This window comes from Fusarium proliferatum (genome assembly GCF_900067095.1).
Source record: "Fusarium proliferatum ET1 genome assembly, contig: FPRO_scaffold006, whole genome shotgun sequence".
Taxonomy (NCBI): domain Eukaryota; kingdom Fungi; phylum Ascomycota; class Sordariomycetes; order Hypocreales; family Nectriaceae; genus Fusarium; species Fusarium proliferatum.
The window spans coordinates 2,657,684-2,673,421 of record NW_022194795.1 but is presented as its reverse complement, the minus strand read 5'-3'; the positions used below and the strand labels follow the sequence as shown (position 1 = coordinate 2,673,421).

Here is a 15,738-nt window from a genome sequence, read left to right as displayed (position 1 = left end):
TAATATATAATCGGATTTCCATCATCTCATGTCTCGTAGAAGTTCTTGGCCGGCTGGAATATCGTCATGCATCCCCCCTTACATCCTTCACTTGCTTTGTCCTCTCAGAATCTATCTGATCCCCCGTATTAATAGTCCCTTCCTTCTCCACCATCATAATCACAGCATTCTCCGCCACAGGCTTATGCGTGACTCCCTTTGGCACGACATACATATCCCCCTCCTTCATAACAACAGGCTTGTCGCCTTGGATCTCCATGGTCAATTTTCCAGAGAGTAGATAAAAGAGCTCTTCAGAGTCGGGATGAGCGTGCCAGATAAATGAGCCGTCGATCTTGGCGACTTTGACGTGATGGTCGTTGACTGATGCAATGAGGCGCGGCGACCATTTTTCGGTGAATGAGGAGAGGATTTCGGGGACCGAGGCTGTTTGGGACATGGTTTTGGAGTTGTGGATGTGAGTGGTTGAGGAGTGTTATCTGCAGTTGAGATTTCTGCCCGAAAGCTTATATCAGAACAGAGAGAGAACTTGGTGGTTTGAGTTTGGTGAGATGAAAGTGTATTTGGTGATTAGCGACTTATATAAGGCTGAGCTTATGGGGGATGGTCCCCACTATGTCGTTTGCAAGGCGCAAGGGCGTGAGATCTGTGGATGGGAGGAGGGTCTCGCTAATTTTGGCTTACAATCCGCGCTTTGCTATTGGTTCATCCTAACTTGAGACCCAATCGCAACAACTTTGACATTCTCTCTGAGTCCAGGTGTTCTTTACACTTTTCTCAGCAATGCCCTGTTCATATCGATTATCTCACAAAGGTGACCCTTTATATTCTAAAACCGCTCTGCTACCTGTGTCGAAGAGTGGTCTAGTGGTATCCGTCCTAGAACCTATAAACCTTCTCATATTCCGCACCTAAAATTCTTCAACCACTAGGCTGCTCTTCGATTTTTGCTGTTCATGAGTTCGAACACTTCTTCCACAAAAGTCTCTCGATTCTGGACTCGTCACTACGCGTGTACCAATGCTCATCTCTCCAAAGCCATCGCAACTCTCTGCTCAAGCTTATAGATATACTCTTGATTTGACTGTCCTCATGTACTTCATAAGCATAAAGTTTAATAAATAAAATTATATAACAGACGCCGTCCCAGATTCCCAAAATTCATTTTCCTTCCTCTTACATATTTGGCCAGCATGGTGCGTTACCAGCAACTTGAGCGCGATCCAGCAACGCGAGACCTCTTCAAGAAAAGGATCACGACACTGAAAGGGTTTCGCCAAATTTTCGAAAGCTCATATCTTCTCGCACTCGACACAGAACATGTTGCAATCACAAGTGAAAGAGACCGTGTTCTCCACCAAGTCGGATTGGCGTTTACCAAGACACTAAAGTCTAGACATCCTGCATGCCCAGGGCGGGAACCTGGACTGATTAAACCAAGGCGACGACTTCGTTATTTCTTCGAAGATAATAACATGGAAGGACTCACTTTGAATGTCAACACGAGTAAGGAGCTTGGAGATGATGTCCTTCGCGTCGGTCGTCGCGTTGGTGGTCATGTCGGTTATCTCAAAGGAATGCCTACTCGTCGCTCCCACCGCTTTGGCGTGGAAAAGTTCCTCGATATTGGGGATCTGGAGCTTTTCATCGTAGAGTTCCTCCAGGATCTACCTAAGGACAAGCATCTGGTACTCATCGGCTTCGGGATGGAAGCAGAGTGGACTTACCTATCGACAAACTTTCCCGCTGCCATGCCCTTTTTCTCAGCCTGGATAGATCTTCGCGACATCGTGGTAGATATCGCCTCCTCACCTACTGTCTTTTCTCCAAGTCTGTTTACTCTTATAAAACTCTTTGGCTACTTTTGGCAAGATGTCAAGCCAGGGCGGGCCTCGGCCGACAATGCTGGCGACGATGTCGTCACAACCTTTGCACTGGCGCATGCTCTCCTTGATGAGAAGAACCATGAAACGCTCCGATTCGAGCACGAGTGCTTCAGAATATCTCGTTCGGGCAGAATCGGGTCTTTTTATGATGCATCCGAATGTTTCACTGCAACCGTCAGAACCAAGGGAAAACTCCCGCTCAGACTTTCTTCAAGATTCAAGCTTGCGCGGCAATTTTTCGATTTCCATCCGATGGGCACTGCGCTAATGTCTAGTGAGATGGGGTTAGTGGCTTTTCGGAGCCAAGATGGTGTTGATCGTTTTATTGGCTGTGTAGATGGGATGGTGCTACATACTGGCGAGACCCTTTCAGCTCAACGATACATCCATGCCAACCCAAATACGCCAGAGGTCGAGAAGTTGAAAGAAGAGAAGCGTAGGAAGAGAAGAATAAAGAAGGAAGCATTTAACGAAGAAGTGGTGGAATTGGGGGGTCTTTTCTCCTGATTTCCCGTCACGTTGGTTGTTATGGAGTTCAGTCTAAGTTGTGAGCTAGAAGTGTTATTTGCCGCTGAGACCTGTGGCTGAGAGCTTAATCCAGCCGAGAGAAGATAGTTATGGAGTTCAGTCACAAACAAGCATATCGATTGTTCCGCTCTTATGTTTAATTTTAGACTATACAATAGCTGGTTCTCAATTTATAAGCATATGCCAGCACCTGAATATCACACAAACCTCGACCTTTTATTTCACAACGCCAAGAAAGATACGACTATTACTTGCAGCATTTGTATCGCGGATGGTGACCCATAAGGTCTTTCATCGTGATCATCTTTACTTTTAGTGGGGCATGCGCCGGGCTTTAGCGCGTCAGGAGACAATTGGGCCGCTGATCGCCACGAGTTTGCCATACCCTAAAGCGTCGAATTTGCCTCTGACGTCCATTTAATACGTCACAAACTGAGGCTACAAAACGGCTATAGAAGTCGATATATGAAGGAGGCCGATATGCGGCGATTAATTTCCCGTATAAAGTTATCTGATTTATTGAGGGCGAAAGCCCAGTACCAATTAACATTTTGGTTGCAGAACTTTTCCAACGGCTAACCAACGATGAGTGGGAAACATGGTGGGCCCTCTTCAAGTAAGCTTAGTGATTTCACTCTCCTGCTGTCAATTAAATTCCACTTCAGTAACACGCCGCAATCGCTGGGGTCTAATGGAGCTCTACGCCATGTTATTACAGTGTTTTGTTGTTGGTAGCTCCCTGCGTTGGCAGGATATCTCAGGTGAGAAAATGCCTTGTTGGCCTGGACTAGCCAACTTTAGTAAGGCCTCTTTATTTTCGCGATAAGAAAAAAGAAAACCCGAGCCTCATCGCGTCGCCAAAGTGTGAGAATCCTATCGCATTTCCGGAACATAACGGACCGTAGCTCCCATGCTCCACCAAACAACTTTAGTCAGGATATCTTTGACGTCAAGAAACGACGGGATAACGGAAGTCTCTGATCCGATAGCTATTTGTATGAGGCTATTGGGCATTTTTCAACCTGGGCTGAGCTTGTGAACACCACTTAATTTCTCATCCAAGGTAAACTCAGGGGAAACGGCGCCTAACGGAGGGCGGCGTTGGGGCTGGCCCGCAAAAGAAACGAGCCAAAAATCAATAGTCTCCTCCTAACTTTATGCGCTTGGAAATATCCATCATAGCTGCCGATCCTTTATTATTGCGATGCGCAATGTTTATAAACCCAGGCGCGCTGTATTTTGTGATGTTTTCTGTTCCTTCTTCAGTCATCCTTTAGACCAGTCACTCTTTTAACAAAGATATCTTCGATATCACCACGTTCGCTACAATGATGTTCCCCAACTTCGCTGCCGGCCTTGTTGCCGCTCTTTCTATCTCTGGTGTTAACGCTGGTCTTTGCCGCCCTAGCTCGCAGACCAGCGCGGTGGTTTCGTCTGGTAGCACTACGGCTAAGACTGCATCTGAGACTTCAGCCACGCAGACTGTTGTTGGTACCACTACCACCAGTGTTGAGACCTCGGAGACCACCACCAGTGTTCAGACTGGTGCTGAGACGACCACGAGCGTTGAGTCTGGATCTGAGACTACTACTGCCGAGACCGGATCTGAGACCACTTCCCTGCCAATTGTCTCTGACACCACCACCGCTGAGACATCCTTGGCTACTACTACTACTGCCCTCACCACCTCTGGTATCGATATCACTACCGACGTGACCACCTTTATCACCTTCACCGCCACCGACACAGCCACCTCTGAGCTGGCGACAACCTCTGCTTTCGTCCCTGCCGATCTCTTCCCCTGCGTCACCAACGAAGACTGTAATGCTTTCGTTCAGCTCTGCGATGCCGTCCGCTGCGGCTGCATCAACCGCAACTGCGAGCAACTCACAGGCACCACCACTGCCGAGCCTACAACCACCGCAGCTGTCGACGAGGAAACAACCACAGCTGCTGAGGCCACTACTACTGCTGCCGCCGAGGAGAACACAACCACCGCCCCGGTTGAGGAGCCTGCTACAACCACCCAACCCGAGGAAGTCGCCACTACTCAACCTCCTGCTCGTCGACGTGCCGTTGCTGTCCCTGTTCCCGAGGGTGCGCACTACTGCGATGTTACTGAGGATTGTGGCGAGAAGACCGACATTGATGGATACAGCTGCGAGGTCTTTGGATGCACTTGTCTTGAGAACTCTTGCGTTGCTGAGGTGCCCAACCTCTGACGGATGAGGGTAGCTAGCCCGATGTACATTACTTAATTGTGGACGATATACGTCAAACATGAATACCTTTCATACCCCTTTGGCGCAATAGTGAGGTGCTATTATTAGACATGGCTGCCCATTAATACCATCGGATAGGTTCAATTTCTAGTGCATTGAGATGTTGATATTGATTATTTGACCAGCTTTTGCTTGCTTTCACTGTGTGTACAGGGGTGCTTCTAACTTCATAACCCGGCTTAATTCTATATGCTAGTTGGCTATACAAACAATGGCAACTTGATTTTTTGCGCCTTCATGATATCGTGACACTCTCTTGCCAGCCCCCTTCCCTCAGAAGATAAAAAGTTCTCATCAAAACTGACCTCCAAAAACGACTTCTTCCAATGCTGCCAATGCTCGAACATGGTGACAGAAATATCGTATCTCTTATCACGCCGACCTCTCACTCCTCTCTCGAAATACTTGATCTGATTTGAATCTAGTGTTTCCGCCAGTTTGGATCCTGCAGTCTGCAACCAACCGTGTATCTCATAAATAACGAACTCGAGGTCTTCGTTCTGTACACAAACAAGGTTGATCGTGTTGTACGCCCAAAACTCCGTTATTCCTGGAATCCCGCGGAGATACATCTTTGCTTCCACTATCCCTGCCCTTCTGTAGTATTTCTTCTCTGATGAGAAACCTTCACCGTTACGCTCGTGACAATCACACCTAAGCGATTCGTAGCAGGATTGCCACATATTGTGAAATGCAGGCAGCTCACACAAGGAGTCGCTGGGCTGTGGATCCGTCATCCACCAGGGCCTACTATTCCTTGATGGCAGAGATTGAATCGCGACGAGGAGATCAACTATCATGTCGCAGTCATCATCGAAGTGTAGGAGAGTTAAGGCAAGAAGCCTCCAAAGTTCATTACGGCGCCTCACATCTCCTGGGCGTTGGTGCGATAAACCGGCAGTGATGGCTCGGGCGGCCGACTCGGCGCTCATCGTTTTGTTGAGATAGTTGCAGAGGGCTAGACTTTCATCGAGTTCGTGTGTGCTCCTGTGATTTATCTGACATTCGGATGACAAGTTTTCAATTAGCCTGGAGTCCCTTTTTAGTACTTGTTATTTTGAGTTGAGAGACCTGAAAGCTAATGCTTGCACCGCGCACCTTGCCTCGCCCTGCCTATCAAGGTTGGGCCTGATTCTAGAAACAATCCATTCATCTCGGAAAGACACGCCCAGCCCAAACGGTGACATCCTTGTCTCTGATGAAAGACCTGGGTGAGGATCTAGTTTAAGGGCAGGCGCTTCGTGTCAAACGACCCATCATTCTTGATAACGAATGTTGGTGGCTAGGTAGATATTTCTCGTGCGCCTCCAATCTGCGGAGAGGCCACTGGCATCACGTGACCAAATCATACACGTGCTACGGTCACATAATGCCTAAGAAACGCATTGTATAACAGCTGTATTCACATACTTGAAGAAAGCTCTTTCACACTCCAATGATATTGAAAATAATGATATGATCCCTAAATTGGACTTTTACGGATTGGCATTCAGTCTCACGGCACTGCCGTCGACCCCGCAAGCCAGCGTAGCCAGCCCTACCGGTATTTCATCAAGTCTCCCTAGCGAAGTTGGGGGCCATGCGACCTCGCTGAAATGTCTCGCGTGAGAAAGTGGTGTAACACGACTGAAACATGTTATTCGCTGCAAGAAGCCTCTTTCATCAGAATCCGCAGTGGTTGGCTGTCATTATGCAGTCAGCCATATCCATGATCCAATCGTTCAGCCGCATCAGCTCATAATCCGAAGCCCTTGTCCCGCAGTTTGTGTGTCTTCTGTGGCTTCCTTGGGGGCTATGCTGGTGTCCCTTTGGACTCAGATCAAGCTCAGACTTGAGGAGGGTTGGATGATTCTAAAAATACTACCATATCTAGCATCTGCACACCACAAATCGAAGAATCCTCTTTTTATAATTGATCTCCCGAACTATGAATATTCGCTCAGCCGCAGAGCCTACCTTAGCTGACAAGCCATCCTGCAAGCCTCACCACTCCGTCAAGGACTTTCGGTATGAAGTAACACGAGCTGCCGATGAGCTGTACCACCAGCTCCCGTCGTGCTCCGCCACGTCAGCTATTCGCCATGAAGCTTACGAGTTCATAAATGCCCCAGCTCTTCCCTTATCTCGCTCTCCGTATGTCTTAGTTACTCTACAGCGATTACCATGTCTCTCAACACTCCCGCTGCAGGGCAATCTGCCCCAGTGAACAACCCGGAGGCTGTTGCGTACCAAGAGCGTGATGCGTTATACAACTACTCAACTGGTGTTGTTGATGTTCCACAAGGCTACAAGTACCGCCAGTATCGTATTTTCGGCTTCACACTGCCTTGGTATGCATCGCCGAAGATACAATTGGGCATGGTTGCTTTTGTGTGTTTTATGTGCCCGGGTATGTTTAATGCGCTCAATGGGATGGGTGGAGGAGGGCTCAAGGACACCAAGCTTGTGAATGATATGGTGAGTGGCCATCACTGACTGGCATCATCATTTACTAAGCAACTATCGCAGAATACCGCCCTATACAGCACCTTTGCTGTTGTCGGCTTCTTTGGAGGCACGTTCGTCAACAGGCTTGGTGTCAAGTTGACACTGGCCTTTGGTGGTATTGGCTATGGCATCTACACCATTAGCATCCTGCTCTATACGCACTACGAAAACGACGTCAAGGCTTTCAACATCGTTGCAGGCGTGCTCCTTGGTGTATGCGCAGCCATGCTTTGGACCGCCCAAGGAACTATCATGATCTCGTATCCCCATGAACATCAGAAGGGTCATTACTTCGCTTGGTTCTGGGGAATCTTCAACTTGGGAGCCGTCATTGGAAGCCTTGTAAGTTTCTTTCTCGGCCTCTTTGTCTCGTATATCCACTCTTTAATCAAGTGGCATGTCGAGGCTAACAAACTCTGTAGATTCCCTTGGGTGGCAACATCAACACTGAAAACAACGAAGACGTTAGCGATGGCACATACATCGGCTTCATCGTCTTAATGTTCTTTGGCGCCGCATTAGCCCTCCTTCTCTGCAACGCAAATGATATCATCAGAAAAGACGGATCATATGTGATTCTGATGAAGAACCCAACATGGCAAAGCGAGTTCTACGGGTTGTACGAAACCATTCGCTATGAACCATTCGTTATCTTCTTGTTTCCCATGTTTTTCTCATCTAACTGGTTCTATGTATATCAGCAAAATGTCGTCAATGGTGCATACTTCTCAACGAGGACCAAGGCGTTGAATAGTCTCCTGTACTGGCTGGCGCAGATCGCAGCTGCGACTATATGGGGATACCTTTTGGATTTGGAATATCTTCGTCGATCTGTACGAGCCAAGATTGCATTGATTGTTCTTTTTATCATGACTTTCGTTGTCTGGGGTGGAGGTTATGTCCATCAGCGAACATATACACGAGAGATGTCGCAGGCCGAGGGTTTTGACACGGATTGGAGGGACGATGGGTATGTTGGGCCCATGTTCCTTTACATCTTCTACGGCTTTTATGATGCAGCTTGGCAAGCTACTGTTTATTGGTAAGTCTGTCGTCCTGACTTCGCTTATGGAAACTAAATAGTCAAGGTTCATGGGCGCTCTCTCAAACTCAGGCCGTCGCTGCGCAAACTACATCGGCTTCTATAAGGGCATTCAATCAGCCGGCGCAGCCATCTCCAATAATCTAGACGCAAGAAAAGTATCATTTGAGGCACAATTTATCAGCAACTGGGTACTCTTAGCTGCCTCGTTGATTGTCGCATCACCTGTCATCTTTCTCAAGATCCGAGATCATGTCGGGTTGGAGCAAGATCTTGAAGGGACAGATGAGACTATGGCAGATGTTACACCGCACGTAGTCGCCAACTCGGGTCATGCTGGGGACAATTTTGAAAGTAAGGAATCGAGACGAAGAGTTCCTGGATTTACTGCAGTCTAACTGTCATTTCAGTGGAACTCGATGAGTTTGATGTATCTACGAAACTATTACGTCGGTGGTGATACAGTAGCGGTACGTGATGGGTATATGATTATGATTGCTCGGATACCCTTTTGAGGTTTGCTGTGTTTCGAGGCGGATAGTGGTAAACTGTATAAGGATTGGGGATGTCAGACGAAATAAGAGATCTGGTCAATCGAGTCATTTTGTGCCAATGACATTGCACAGGATGTATCTCGTTTCTCCCGTCTAACGTCATCATATTGGGCGGCCACTCTCGACAGCCTTAAACACAAGCCCATGCCCGCCACACTTTATTCCTTTGTAACAGCATATTCCAAATCTTGTGCGACAAATAAAACTTGCCACAATCTCGATGCAGTCTATTACGTCTCCTCTTATGCACCATCTCCTGCCAAGGCCACCTTATCTTAACACGCACTCCATATCATTTCAAATACGAATAAATCTGCCCGAAGAAACTCGGCTTCCGAATGTTAATAATCTTATCTCACAAGTCATATTATGCACGAGTCCGTTGCGGATCATGCCCAATTTGGTATGTCTGCTTACGCCGCGTCTTCCTATTCGCTCTCGCTGTCTCGCTTTTCGCTCTGCGACAACTCGCGAGATGATGATCTTTAGTGCTGATGACGCTGCGGAATTTGAAAAATTTGTGGTATTTGGAAAAAAGGCCTCCCGAAAGAAGAAGCCAACGCAGGGATGTAGGCAAGGTTGACGATGTTGAGGCCGCGTCATTGGGATTGCCAAGACTGCCATGGGAGATATATAATGCCTTCATAGAAGGACATCTTGAGCTCATTACTCTACGCACTTTGATATCTTGTAGAACTCCTTTACTTGATATTATCTCTATTCAAGATGAAAGTCTCTAAGTTTTTGTTGTCTCTTCTCCCTCTGACAGCAGCTGCATCAAACATTCCCCAAACTCGCACAGTTTCTGCTCTTGAACCAGCCTCATCCGCCGAATGCTGCCCCTTCACTTACAAACCGACATGTACCAAGAATCTCGAACGAGTGTATCACATCAAACTCTTCTACAACCGAAAGGAAGGCATTACGCCTAAGGAGTTCAACGCATACTGGGCCAACAACCATACCAAGACTGCTGGAGACTTTCACTTACGTTTTGGGGTTTACAAGTACTCACAGGTGAGCAATTCAAAGCTTCAACTACCTGCATAAGCTAAACCCTTTGGTAGTACCACTCTACCCCTGAACTTCGAGACCTTCTTCGTGTCCCTGGTGCAGCTCCAGTGCTTGAGTTCGATGGCGCTGCAGAATTCTGGGTTCCAACTATGGAAACGTTCCAGGCTATGGGATCTGATCCATTATACAGAGATGTGATTACTCCTGATGAGAACAACTTCATTGATCATTCCTCTATGAGGATGATTGTTGGTTTCGACTATATCATGGTGGATAACCAAAACGCTGTCACGGAGCATGGCCGAACCTTTCAGTAGAATATGGACAAGAGATGATAGTGCTCATGAAATAGAGTCGAAAAGAAGGACGGAATATCGGACTTAGTTAATACCTGGCTAGTACAGCCCCAAAACGAAAACGCATACTTCATACAGATAGACAAAATCGTCAAATCCTATGTATGTACAATATGATATGTTATTCGCGCACGTATTCTGCATATTCACTCTAGCTTGATCTCAAACTTTCCAGAAGGCTCGGGCTTCGAGAGCGCCCACTTGATTCCATCCTCCATGACCTTGTCCCACCTCTTGCTCTCAGTCAATTGGTCTCCGAAGCGGCGGAAGCCGTGAGGTAGACCATTGAAAACATGTACGTTCGTGGGTGTCCTATAAATTCAGTCAGAATTGATAATGGGGTCGCTTGTTTCACGACTTACCCTGCCTCAACAAGCTTCTGTCCATAGAAGAGAGCTTCGTCTCTCAAGGGATCCAAGCCACAAATACCCAGCGTCGAAGGCGGCATGTTCTTGAGCTGCTCAACAGTCGCAAGTCCAACATTGAAGCATACGTCCTTCGGGTCCGGATTCTGAATCTTCAATAGCCCAGTAAACTTATCAAGCGCTGCCTTGTTGATCAACGGAGCATCCGCATTCTGAACATATGAAGACAAAGAAGGTTCCCTCATCTGCTCCATGATAGGTGCGTAGCAATCGGGATGAACAAGAGCAGGAATCATCAACACCTGACCAGCGAGCTTCGGTCGTGAAAGAGCATCAGGAGCGATATTCTGACGAAGCGTCAAGGAGGCTGCTAGTTGGGCACCAGCTGAGATTCCACCGACAACGACTTGGCTAGGAACTCCGAGAAGTTCATCAATGTGATCATGAACCCAGTGAAATGCGTCGACGACGTCTTCCCATGCTGTGGGATAAGCATAATCCGGGGCATGACGATAGTTGAGATTGACGACCGTGACATTGGTCATGACTGCGATGCGAGTGCAGATAGCATCTTCAGACGGAATGTTTCCAAAGACATAACCGCCGCCGTGGAGATGGATGTAGACAGAAAGACGAGAGCCCTCTTCGGCAGAAGCAGGTCTGTAGGTTCGAACCTCAAGAGGAAAGCCGTCTCTTGAAGTGACGGTGTAATCTTTCATGTGAATAGGGTAGTCTTTGAGTTTCTCCATCTCGCTCTGGGCCAGTTGTTCTCGGTACATGTTTGTGAGGCGCTGCATCTCCTTCAGGTCAAGATGGCCTGGAATAGGCGGCCTGCTATCCGTGACGGCTAGCCATTCTGCTGTTGCATGTCCATATTGAGTGAAGTCAGCCATGATGAATATCCTCTGGTCGGCGCGATCAAGTTAGGGCATTAAAACAAATTTTGCTGAGATATCAAGCAAAATATTGGCAGTTTAGGACTTTGGAAGCTATCGTGGGAAATGCCGAGGAAGAAGTCGTCGCATGAGGTCCGCGGGTCCAAAGTTGTCGCCGAACCCCTCAACTTCGCCGAACTCGGTATAAGTGACTGCCGAAGCATCCACATAAATCGGTGAGAAGTCCGGGAATTCATAAAATCATGAATTTTAAACATCGTGATGATTTCTCGCCAGAAGCGAAAAGCTTTACCTCGATTTATTCATTCTTGACAAGTCGACTATCGTCGTAAATATGTGGCTTGGGCATTCGGCAGTTCAATGAGCTCAACTCTATTAAGCGCGCCAATCACGATAGCTTCACATAAAGTCAACCAAGGATCAAACCAACTACGTCACGATATTCACTGTTTACAAAAGGTCCGGCAACGTCTCAACGTTACATAGGATCAGGGTCAAATGCAAATTTCCCCCGCATTTTAAACCAATACCGAACAAGATCTGCATAAACTTCCGGGGCCGTCGGAGATGAATACAAACTTTAAAGCTTCCTTGGTTTCCTCTCATAAAATGAAGGTTTCCTCCTTTTCCATCTTGGTTTGGTCAAGAACAGCGCAACGATGAAATTCCTCAGCGCTGTGACTGGTGCGATAGCTCTTCTACAGAGCGCTGATGCAGCCACTTGGAAGGATTACAAGCCGCAGAGTCGCACACCGAGCTCGTGTCCTGACTATGTCGACTATTCACAGAAACCGCACAAGCCGCTTTCGTCTGGCAAGTTGAAGCTGCCGTTTATGAGACCAAGTGAAGAATGCAGGACTTTCAAGAGTCCAGCTGTGGAGGTGATTCTACGAATAAATTAAGATGCGATTGCCCTTGGCTGACTTGATGGTAGAAAGTCATCAGCGACATCAAGAAGCGCGTCAAGAACCCTGACCTGGCGCGTCTCTTTGAGAATACCTTCCCATCGACACTCGACACGACGGTCAAGTATTTCGATGCAAAGAAGAATCTAGCTTTTATTGTCACTGGCGTAGGTCTTTGACTTTTCCTCGAGAACTTTGGCTAATATAATGCCTAGGATATCACGTACGCATAAATATTCGTTCCATGGGAATCCACTAACAAAGAGTGAAAAGTGCACAATGGCTGCGCGATACGGGCAATCAATTTGCTCATCTGTACAAGCTTATGCCCCAAGATAAAAACTTGCAGGCCCTCGTCAAGGCTATCATCAACACTGAGGCGAGATACATTTCCGAGTACCCGTATTGCGGTATGTGCCACTCTATTTGACCACGAGAGACTATGAGCTAATTGAGAGTGCCAAGGCTCCTTCCAACCACCGCCTGAGAGTGGTTTGAGCCCTTCAGTCAATGTATGAACCCTGAGGAGATGTTATATCATAACTGATCTGGCAATATTAACGCGGTGAATAGGACTATGCTACACTTGTTACTGTCAACCCGTTTGTTCTGCCCAAGACCCTATGTTCTTCCTGAACTCATACTAACATCAGCGGTTCATAGACCAGTCGACAATCAAACAGTGTTCGAGTGCAAGGTATGTCACCGCTCTGACATGCTACCATACCATTGGCTAACTACTTTCAGTACGAACTTGACTCTCTGGCTGGCTTCCTCAAGATCACACGATCATACTATGATAATACCAAAGATGCTTCTTTCATCAACGACAATTGTACGTTAACGAATTCATCGTGTTTTCACTAACTTACTGATATACGACAGTCAAATCTGCCATGAAGCAAATCCTTCGAGTTATTGATGAACAATCTCAAAGCACATGGGCCGAAGATTGGTCTTACATCAGCTACTACAACTGGACTGGCCAAGCAGGATCACTCTCACCCCCAGTACCCAATAGCGGAAATGGTGAACCGAAGCTAGCCAATGGTCTCGTTGCCTGCAGCCATCGTCCTTCAGATGACCTATCAGTCTTCAACTACATCACTTCCGACAATGCCATGATGTCAGTTGAGCTCGATAACGTTGCCAATGTATTGGACAAAGTGGGAGGTCAAAAGGGCCTCTCTACAACGCTACGTGGCCATGCCGAGACGATTCGACAAGCTGTTTGGAACCATACTCTCACTGCGAATGGTATTTTCGCTTACGAGACCAATGGATATGGCGGCCAGTACATTATGGACGATGCCAACGTCCCTAGCCTCGTATCCCTGCCATATCTAGGCTTTCTCAAGCGCGACGATCCTACATACAAGAAGACCAAGTCTGCTCTTTTTTCACGAGCGAACCCTTATTACGCTGTTGGAAAGAACTTCAGTGGAATTGGCGGACCGCACGCGAATGCGACTAACCCATGGCCTATGGCACATGTTTCAGCTATCTATGGAACAGATGATGACAATGAGATCACTGAGCGACTCAATATGATCATGGAGAATACTGCAGGTCTAGGGTTGATCCACGAGAGTGTGAATATTTACAACTCCTCTGTTTTTACACGACCGTGGTTTGCTTGGGCCAATAGCTATTTTGCCGAAATGGTCCTGGATTTGGCCGAGAGAAAGCCTGGGTTGATTTTCAAGGATGATAAGCCATATGTCATTTAGGACGCATCACCTAGGAACATGACAGATTACTCTTAATGCGTGCTCAACAAAGAGTAACCATTTACAATCTTCCGCTTAAAAGTCTTGTCTTGTTCCAGTATCGAGTGTCGAGAAGATTACGATAAGCCGAAATGGTACTACATTTTAGAAAATTATTTACTAATTTAACCTTGAGCAAAGAGTTGATCTCAAATTTGTGCAGGTAGCAACAAAGGTCCACGTGCATAGTCAGTCTGGACATCATTGCAGACGGATATTGAAGTATGAGTGAGGCTCAGCAGTGGCCACATGCAAGATAACACAACGCAGAACATTACTAACAGCTTACACGGCCTTTTATTGGGCTCCATTCGCAACAATAACTGCTTTGTCAGAGTGGACCCATATTGATAGCGAATGGGATTAGTGAAAGGAAGCCAATAGGGTGCGACTATCCACGAGGCGGCCGACCGAACGGTAACAGTGGCCAAAGATTTAACCCAGCTGGCATCGCTTAAGCTATTCTAGAGCAGTCGACGGGTACAAAGGAAAATGCCTCTTTCTCAAAAGGGACGGTGCGGACGGTGCGGAGGAAATGCACCGTCGAATATGCGCGAGCATGCAGTGAAAACTCGTATCGGTGGACAGGATATCAAGTTACTTCACCGACACCCCGATCTACCATATTTCCTTAATTATAAAACCATCTGAATATACCGTCATCCCACAAGAACTCAAGCCTCTCAAGACTCAACTTGAAAGCCCCCACCGATTCCTACACAATGCAGCTCATCAACTTCTACGCTCTCACAGTCTTCGCCACCTCGGCCCTGGCTGCAGACTGTTTCGGCAACGGTAACAAGGACGTAGGAAAGTTCATCACAGCTTATTGGGATGCTCGTGAGAGAATGTGCAGTAACTCAGGTTGCACTTACCAGGAGGCTTGTACCACCTCGGGATCTTTTACTGTGAAGGGTCTTGGTGTTGACACTATCCTGAATGTTGAGATCAAGCGCAAGAACACTGGTGGTAAGAAGGGTTTCAAGGACTGCTGGGTACGTATTCCAACCTTACATGGTAGACTATGCTAATTGGTGCTGTGACAGGACGCTACAGAGTATGTGATTCGATATTCAGTTCTGACTCGTCTAATTCTTCTAGGGACATCATCAACCAGTGCCCCAAGGGCGGCTCGAAGCAGCTGAGTGGATCATGGGAGGCCAATGGTCAGCTGTACACGGTCAATGGATATTTCTCATTCAACTGAGAGCAGATATTTGCACGAGCCTTGAGCAGTTCTCGTGACCAGCTTGGATCTCTTCATTAAGCGGCTCTGGGGAACGCGACACAGGAGGAATTTATGCCGTTTGGAGTAAATCTCAGCGAGACGTTTTGTCTCAATGAACGAATCCTATAAACAAGGCTTCATTTTGATAATTATTTCCTGGGGGTGATTGAATTATGCATTGCCCTTGAAATTCACCGAGACAGACTGTCAGTTTTCCCAGTCAACGCGTAAGTGGGGGAATCGTCAGTACAAGTTTTATGTCTTGCGTACAAATTCTTTGATTTGAGATTCACGCTTTCTACTGAAACATCGCGATCGTGACGGAGATATTTCGCATGCTCAACCGGGTGAGCTCAGCTTTCATACCAACATTTATTTTTAGTTGTTTTTATTGATGTCGCCTATAAACGGAGTTTTGCTGTGACG

At 47.1% G+C, this 15,738-nt stretch overlaps 9 protein-coding genes across 9 annotated transcripts; 6 read left to right on the top strand and 3 right to left on the bottom strand.

Annotated features, from left to right (window-relative positions):
- Positions 1 to 64: 64 nt before the first annotated feature.
- On the bottom strand, positions 65 to 439 carry FPRO_09937 (uncharacterized protein; the record flags this gene model as incomplete). The annotated part of the gene is made up of 1 exon (XM_031233382.1): positions 65 to 439. One exon carries the CDS (start codon positions 437 to 439, stop codon positions 65 to 67), a length of 375 nt encoding a protein of 124 aa, XP_031083225.1.
- A 754-nt stretch (positions 440 to 1,193) lies between these two features.
- On the top strand, positions 1,194 to 2,393 carry FPRO_09936 (uncharacterized protein; the record flags this gene model as incomplete). The annotated part of the gene is made up of 1 exon (XM_031233381.1): positions 1,194 to 2,393. One exon carries the CDS (start codon positions 1,194 to 1,196, stop codon positions 2,391 to 2,393), a length of 1,200 nt encoding a protein of 399 aa, XP_031083224.1.
- Positions 2,394 to 3,742: 1,349 nt separating this feature from the next.
- On the top strand, positions 3,743 to 4,636 carry FPRO_09935 (uncharacterized protein; the record flags this gene model as incomplete). Its single annotated transcript, XM_031233380.1, has 1 exon — positions 3,743 to 4,636. One exon carries the CDS (start codon positions 3,743 to 3,745, stop codon positions 4,634 to 4,636), a length of 894 nt encoding a protein of 297 aa, XP_031083223.1.
- A 260-nt stretch (positions 4,637 to 4,896) lies between these two features.
- FPRO_09934 (uncharacterized protein) lies at positions 4,897 to 5,628 on the bottom strand (the record flags this gene model as incomplete). The annotated part of the gene is made up of 1 exon (XM_031233379.1): positions 4,897 to 5,628. The coding sequence occupies one exon, from the start codon at positions 5,626 to 5,628 to the stop codon at positions 4,897 to 4,899; it is 732 nt and encodes a 243-aa protein (XP_031083222.1).
- Positions 5,629 to 6,859: 1,231 nt separating this feature from the next.
- Positions 6,860 to 8,623, top strand: FPRO_09933 (putative DUF895 domain membrane protein; the record flags this gene model as incomplete). The annotated part of the gene is made up of 4 exons (XM_031233378.1): positions 6,860 to 7,153; positions 7,205 to 7,525; positions 7,606 to 8,225; positions 8,272 to 8,623. The coding sequence occupies 4 exons, from the start codon at positions 6,860 to 6,862 to the stop codon at positions 8,621 to 8,623; spliced, it is 1,587 nt and encodes a 528-aa protein (XP_031083221.1).
- Positions 8,624 to 9,505: 882 nt separating this feature from the next.
- FPRO_09932 (uncharacterized protein) lies at positions 9,506 to 10,110 on the top strand (the record flags this gene model as incomplete). Its single annotated transcript, XM_031233377.1, has 2 exons — positions 9,506 to 9,796; positions 9,847 to 10,110. 2 exons carry the CDS (start codon positions 9,506 to 9,508, stop codon positions 10,108 to 10,110), a joined length of 555 nt encoding a protein of 184 aa, XP_031083220.1.
- A 185-nt stretch (positions 10,111 to 10,295) lies between these two features.
- On the bottom strand, positions 10,296 to 11,407 carry FPRO_09931 (uncharacterized protein; the record flags this gene model as incomplete). Its single annotated transcript, XM_031233376.1, has 2 exons — positions 10,296 to 10,461; positions 10,512 to 11,407. 2 exons carry the CDS (start codon positions 11,405 to 11,407, stop codon positions 10,296 to 10,298), a joined length of 1,062 nt encoding a protein of 353 aa, XP_031083219.1.
- Positions 11,408 to 12,069: 662 nt separating this feature from the next.
- Positions 12,070 to 14,045, top strand: FPRO_09930 (uncharacterized protein; the record flags this gene model as incomplete). Its single annotated transcript, XM_031233375.1, has 9 exons — positions 12,070 to 12,291; positions 12,345 to 12,482; positions 12,531 to 12,538; positions 12,589 to 12,725; positions 12,781 to 12,827; positions 12,889 to 12,917; positions 12,979 to 13,012; positions 13,063 to 13,150; positions 13,201 to 14,045. The coding sequence occupies 9 exons, from the start codon at positions 12,070 to 12,072 to the stop codon at positions 14,043 to 14,045; spliced, it is 1,548 nt and encodes a 515-aa protein (XP_031083218.1).
- Positions 14,046 to 14,806: 761 nt separating this feature from the next.
- FPRO_09929 (uncharacterized protein) lies at positions 14,807 to 15,291 on the top strand (the record flags this gene model as incomplete). The annotated part of the gene is made up of 3 exons (XM_031233374.1): positions 14,807 to 15,079; positions 15,131 to 15,141; positions 15,186 to 15,291. 3 exons carry the CDS (start codon positions 14,807 to 14,809, stop codon positions 15,289 to 15,291), a joined length of 390 nt encoding a protein of 129 aa, XP_031083217.1.
- Positions 15,292 to 15,738: the final 447 nt, after the last annotated feature.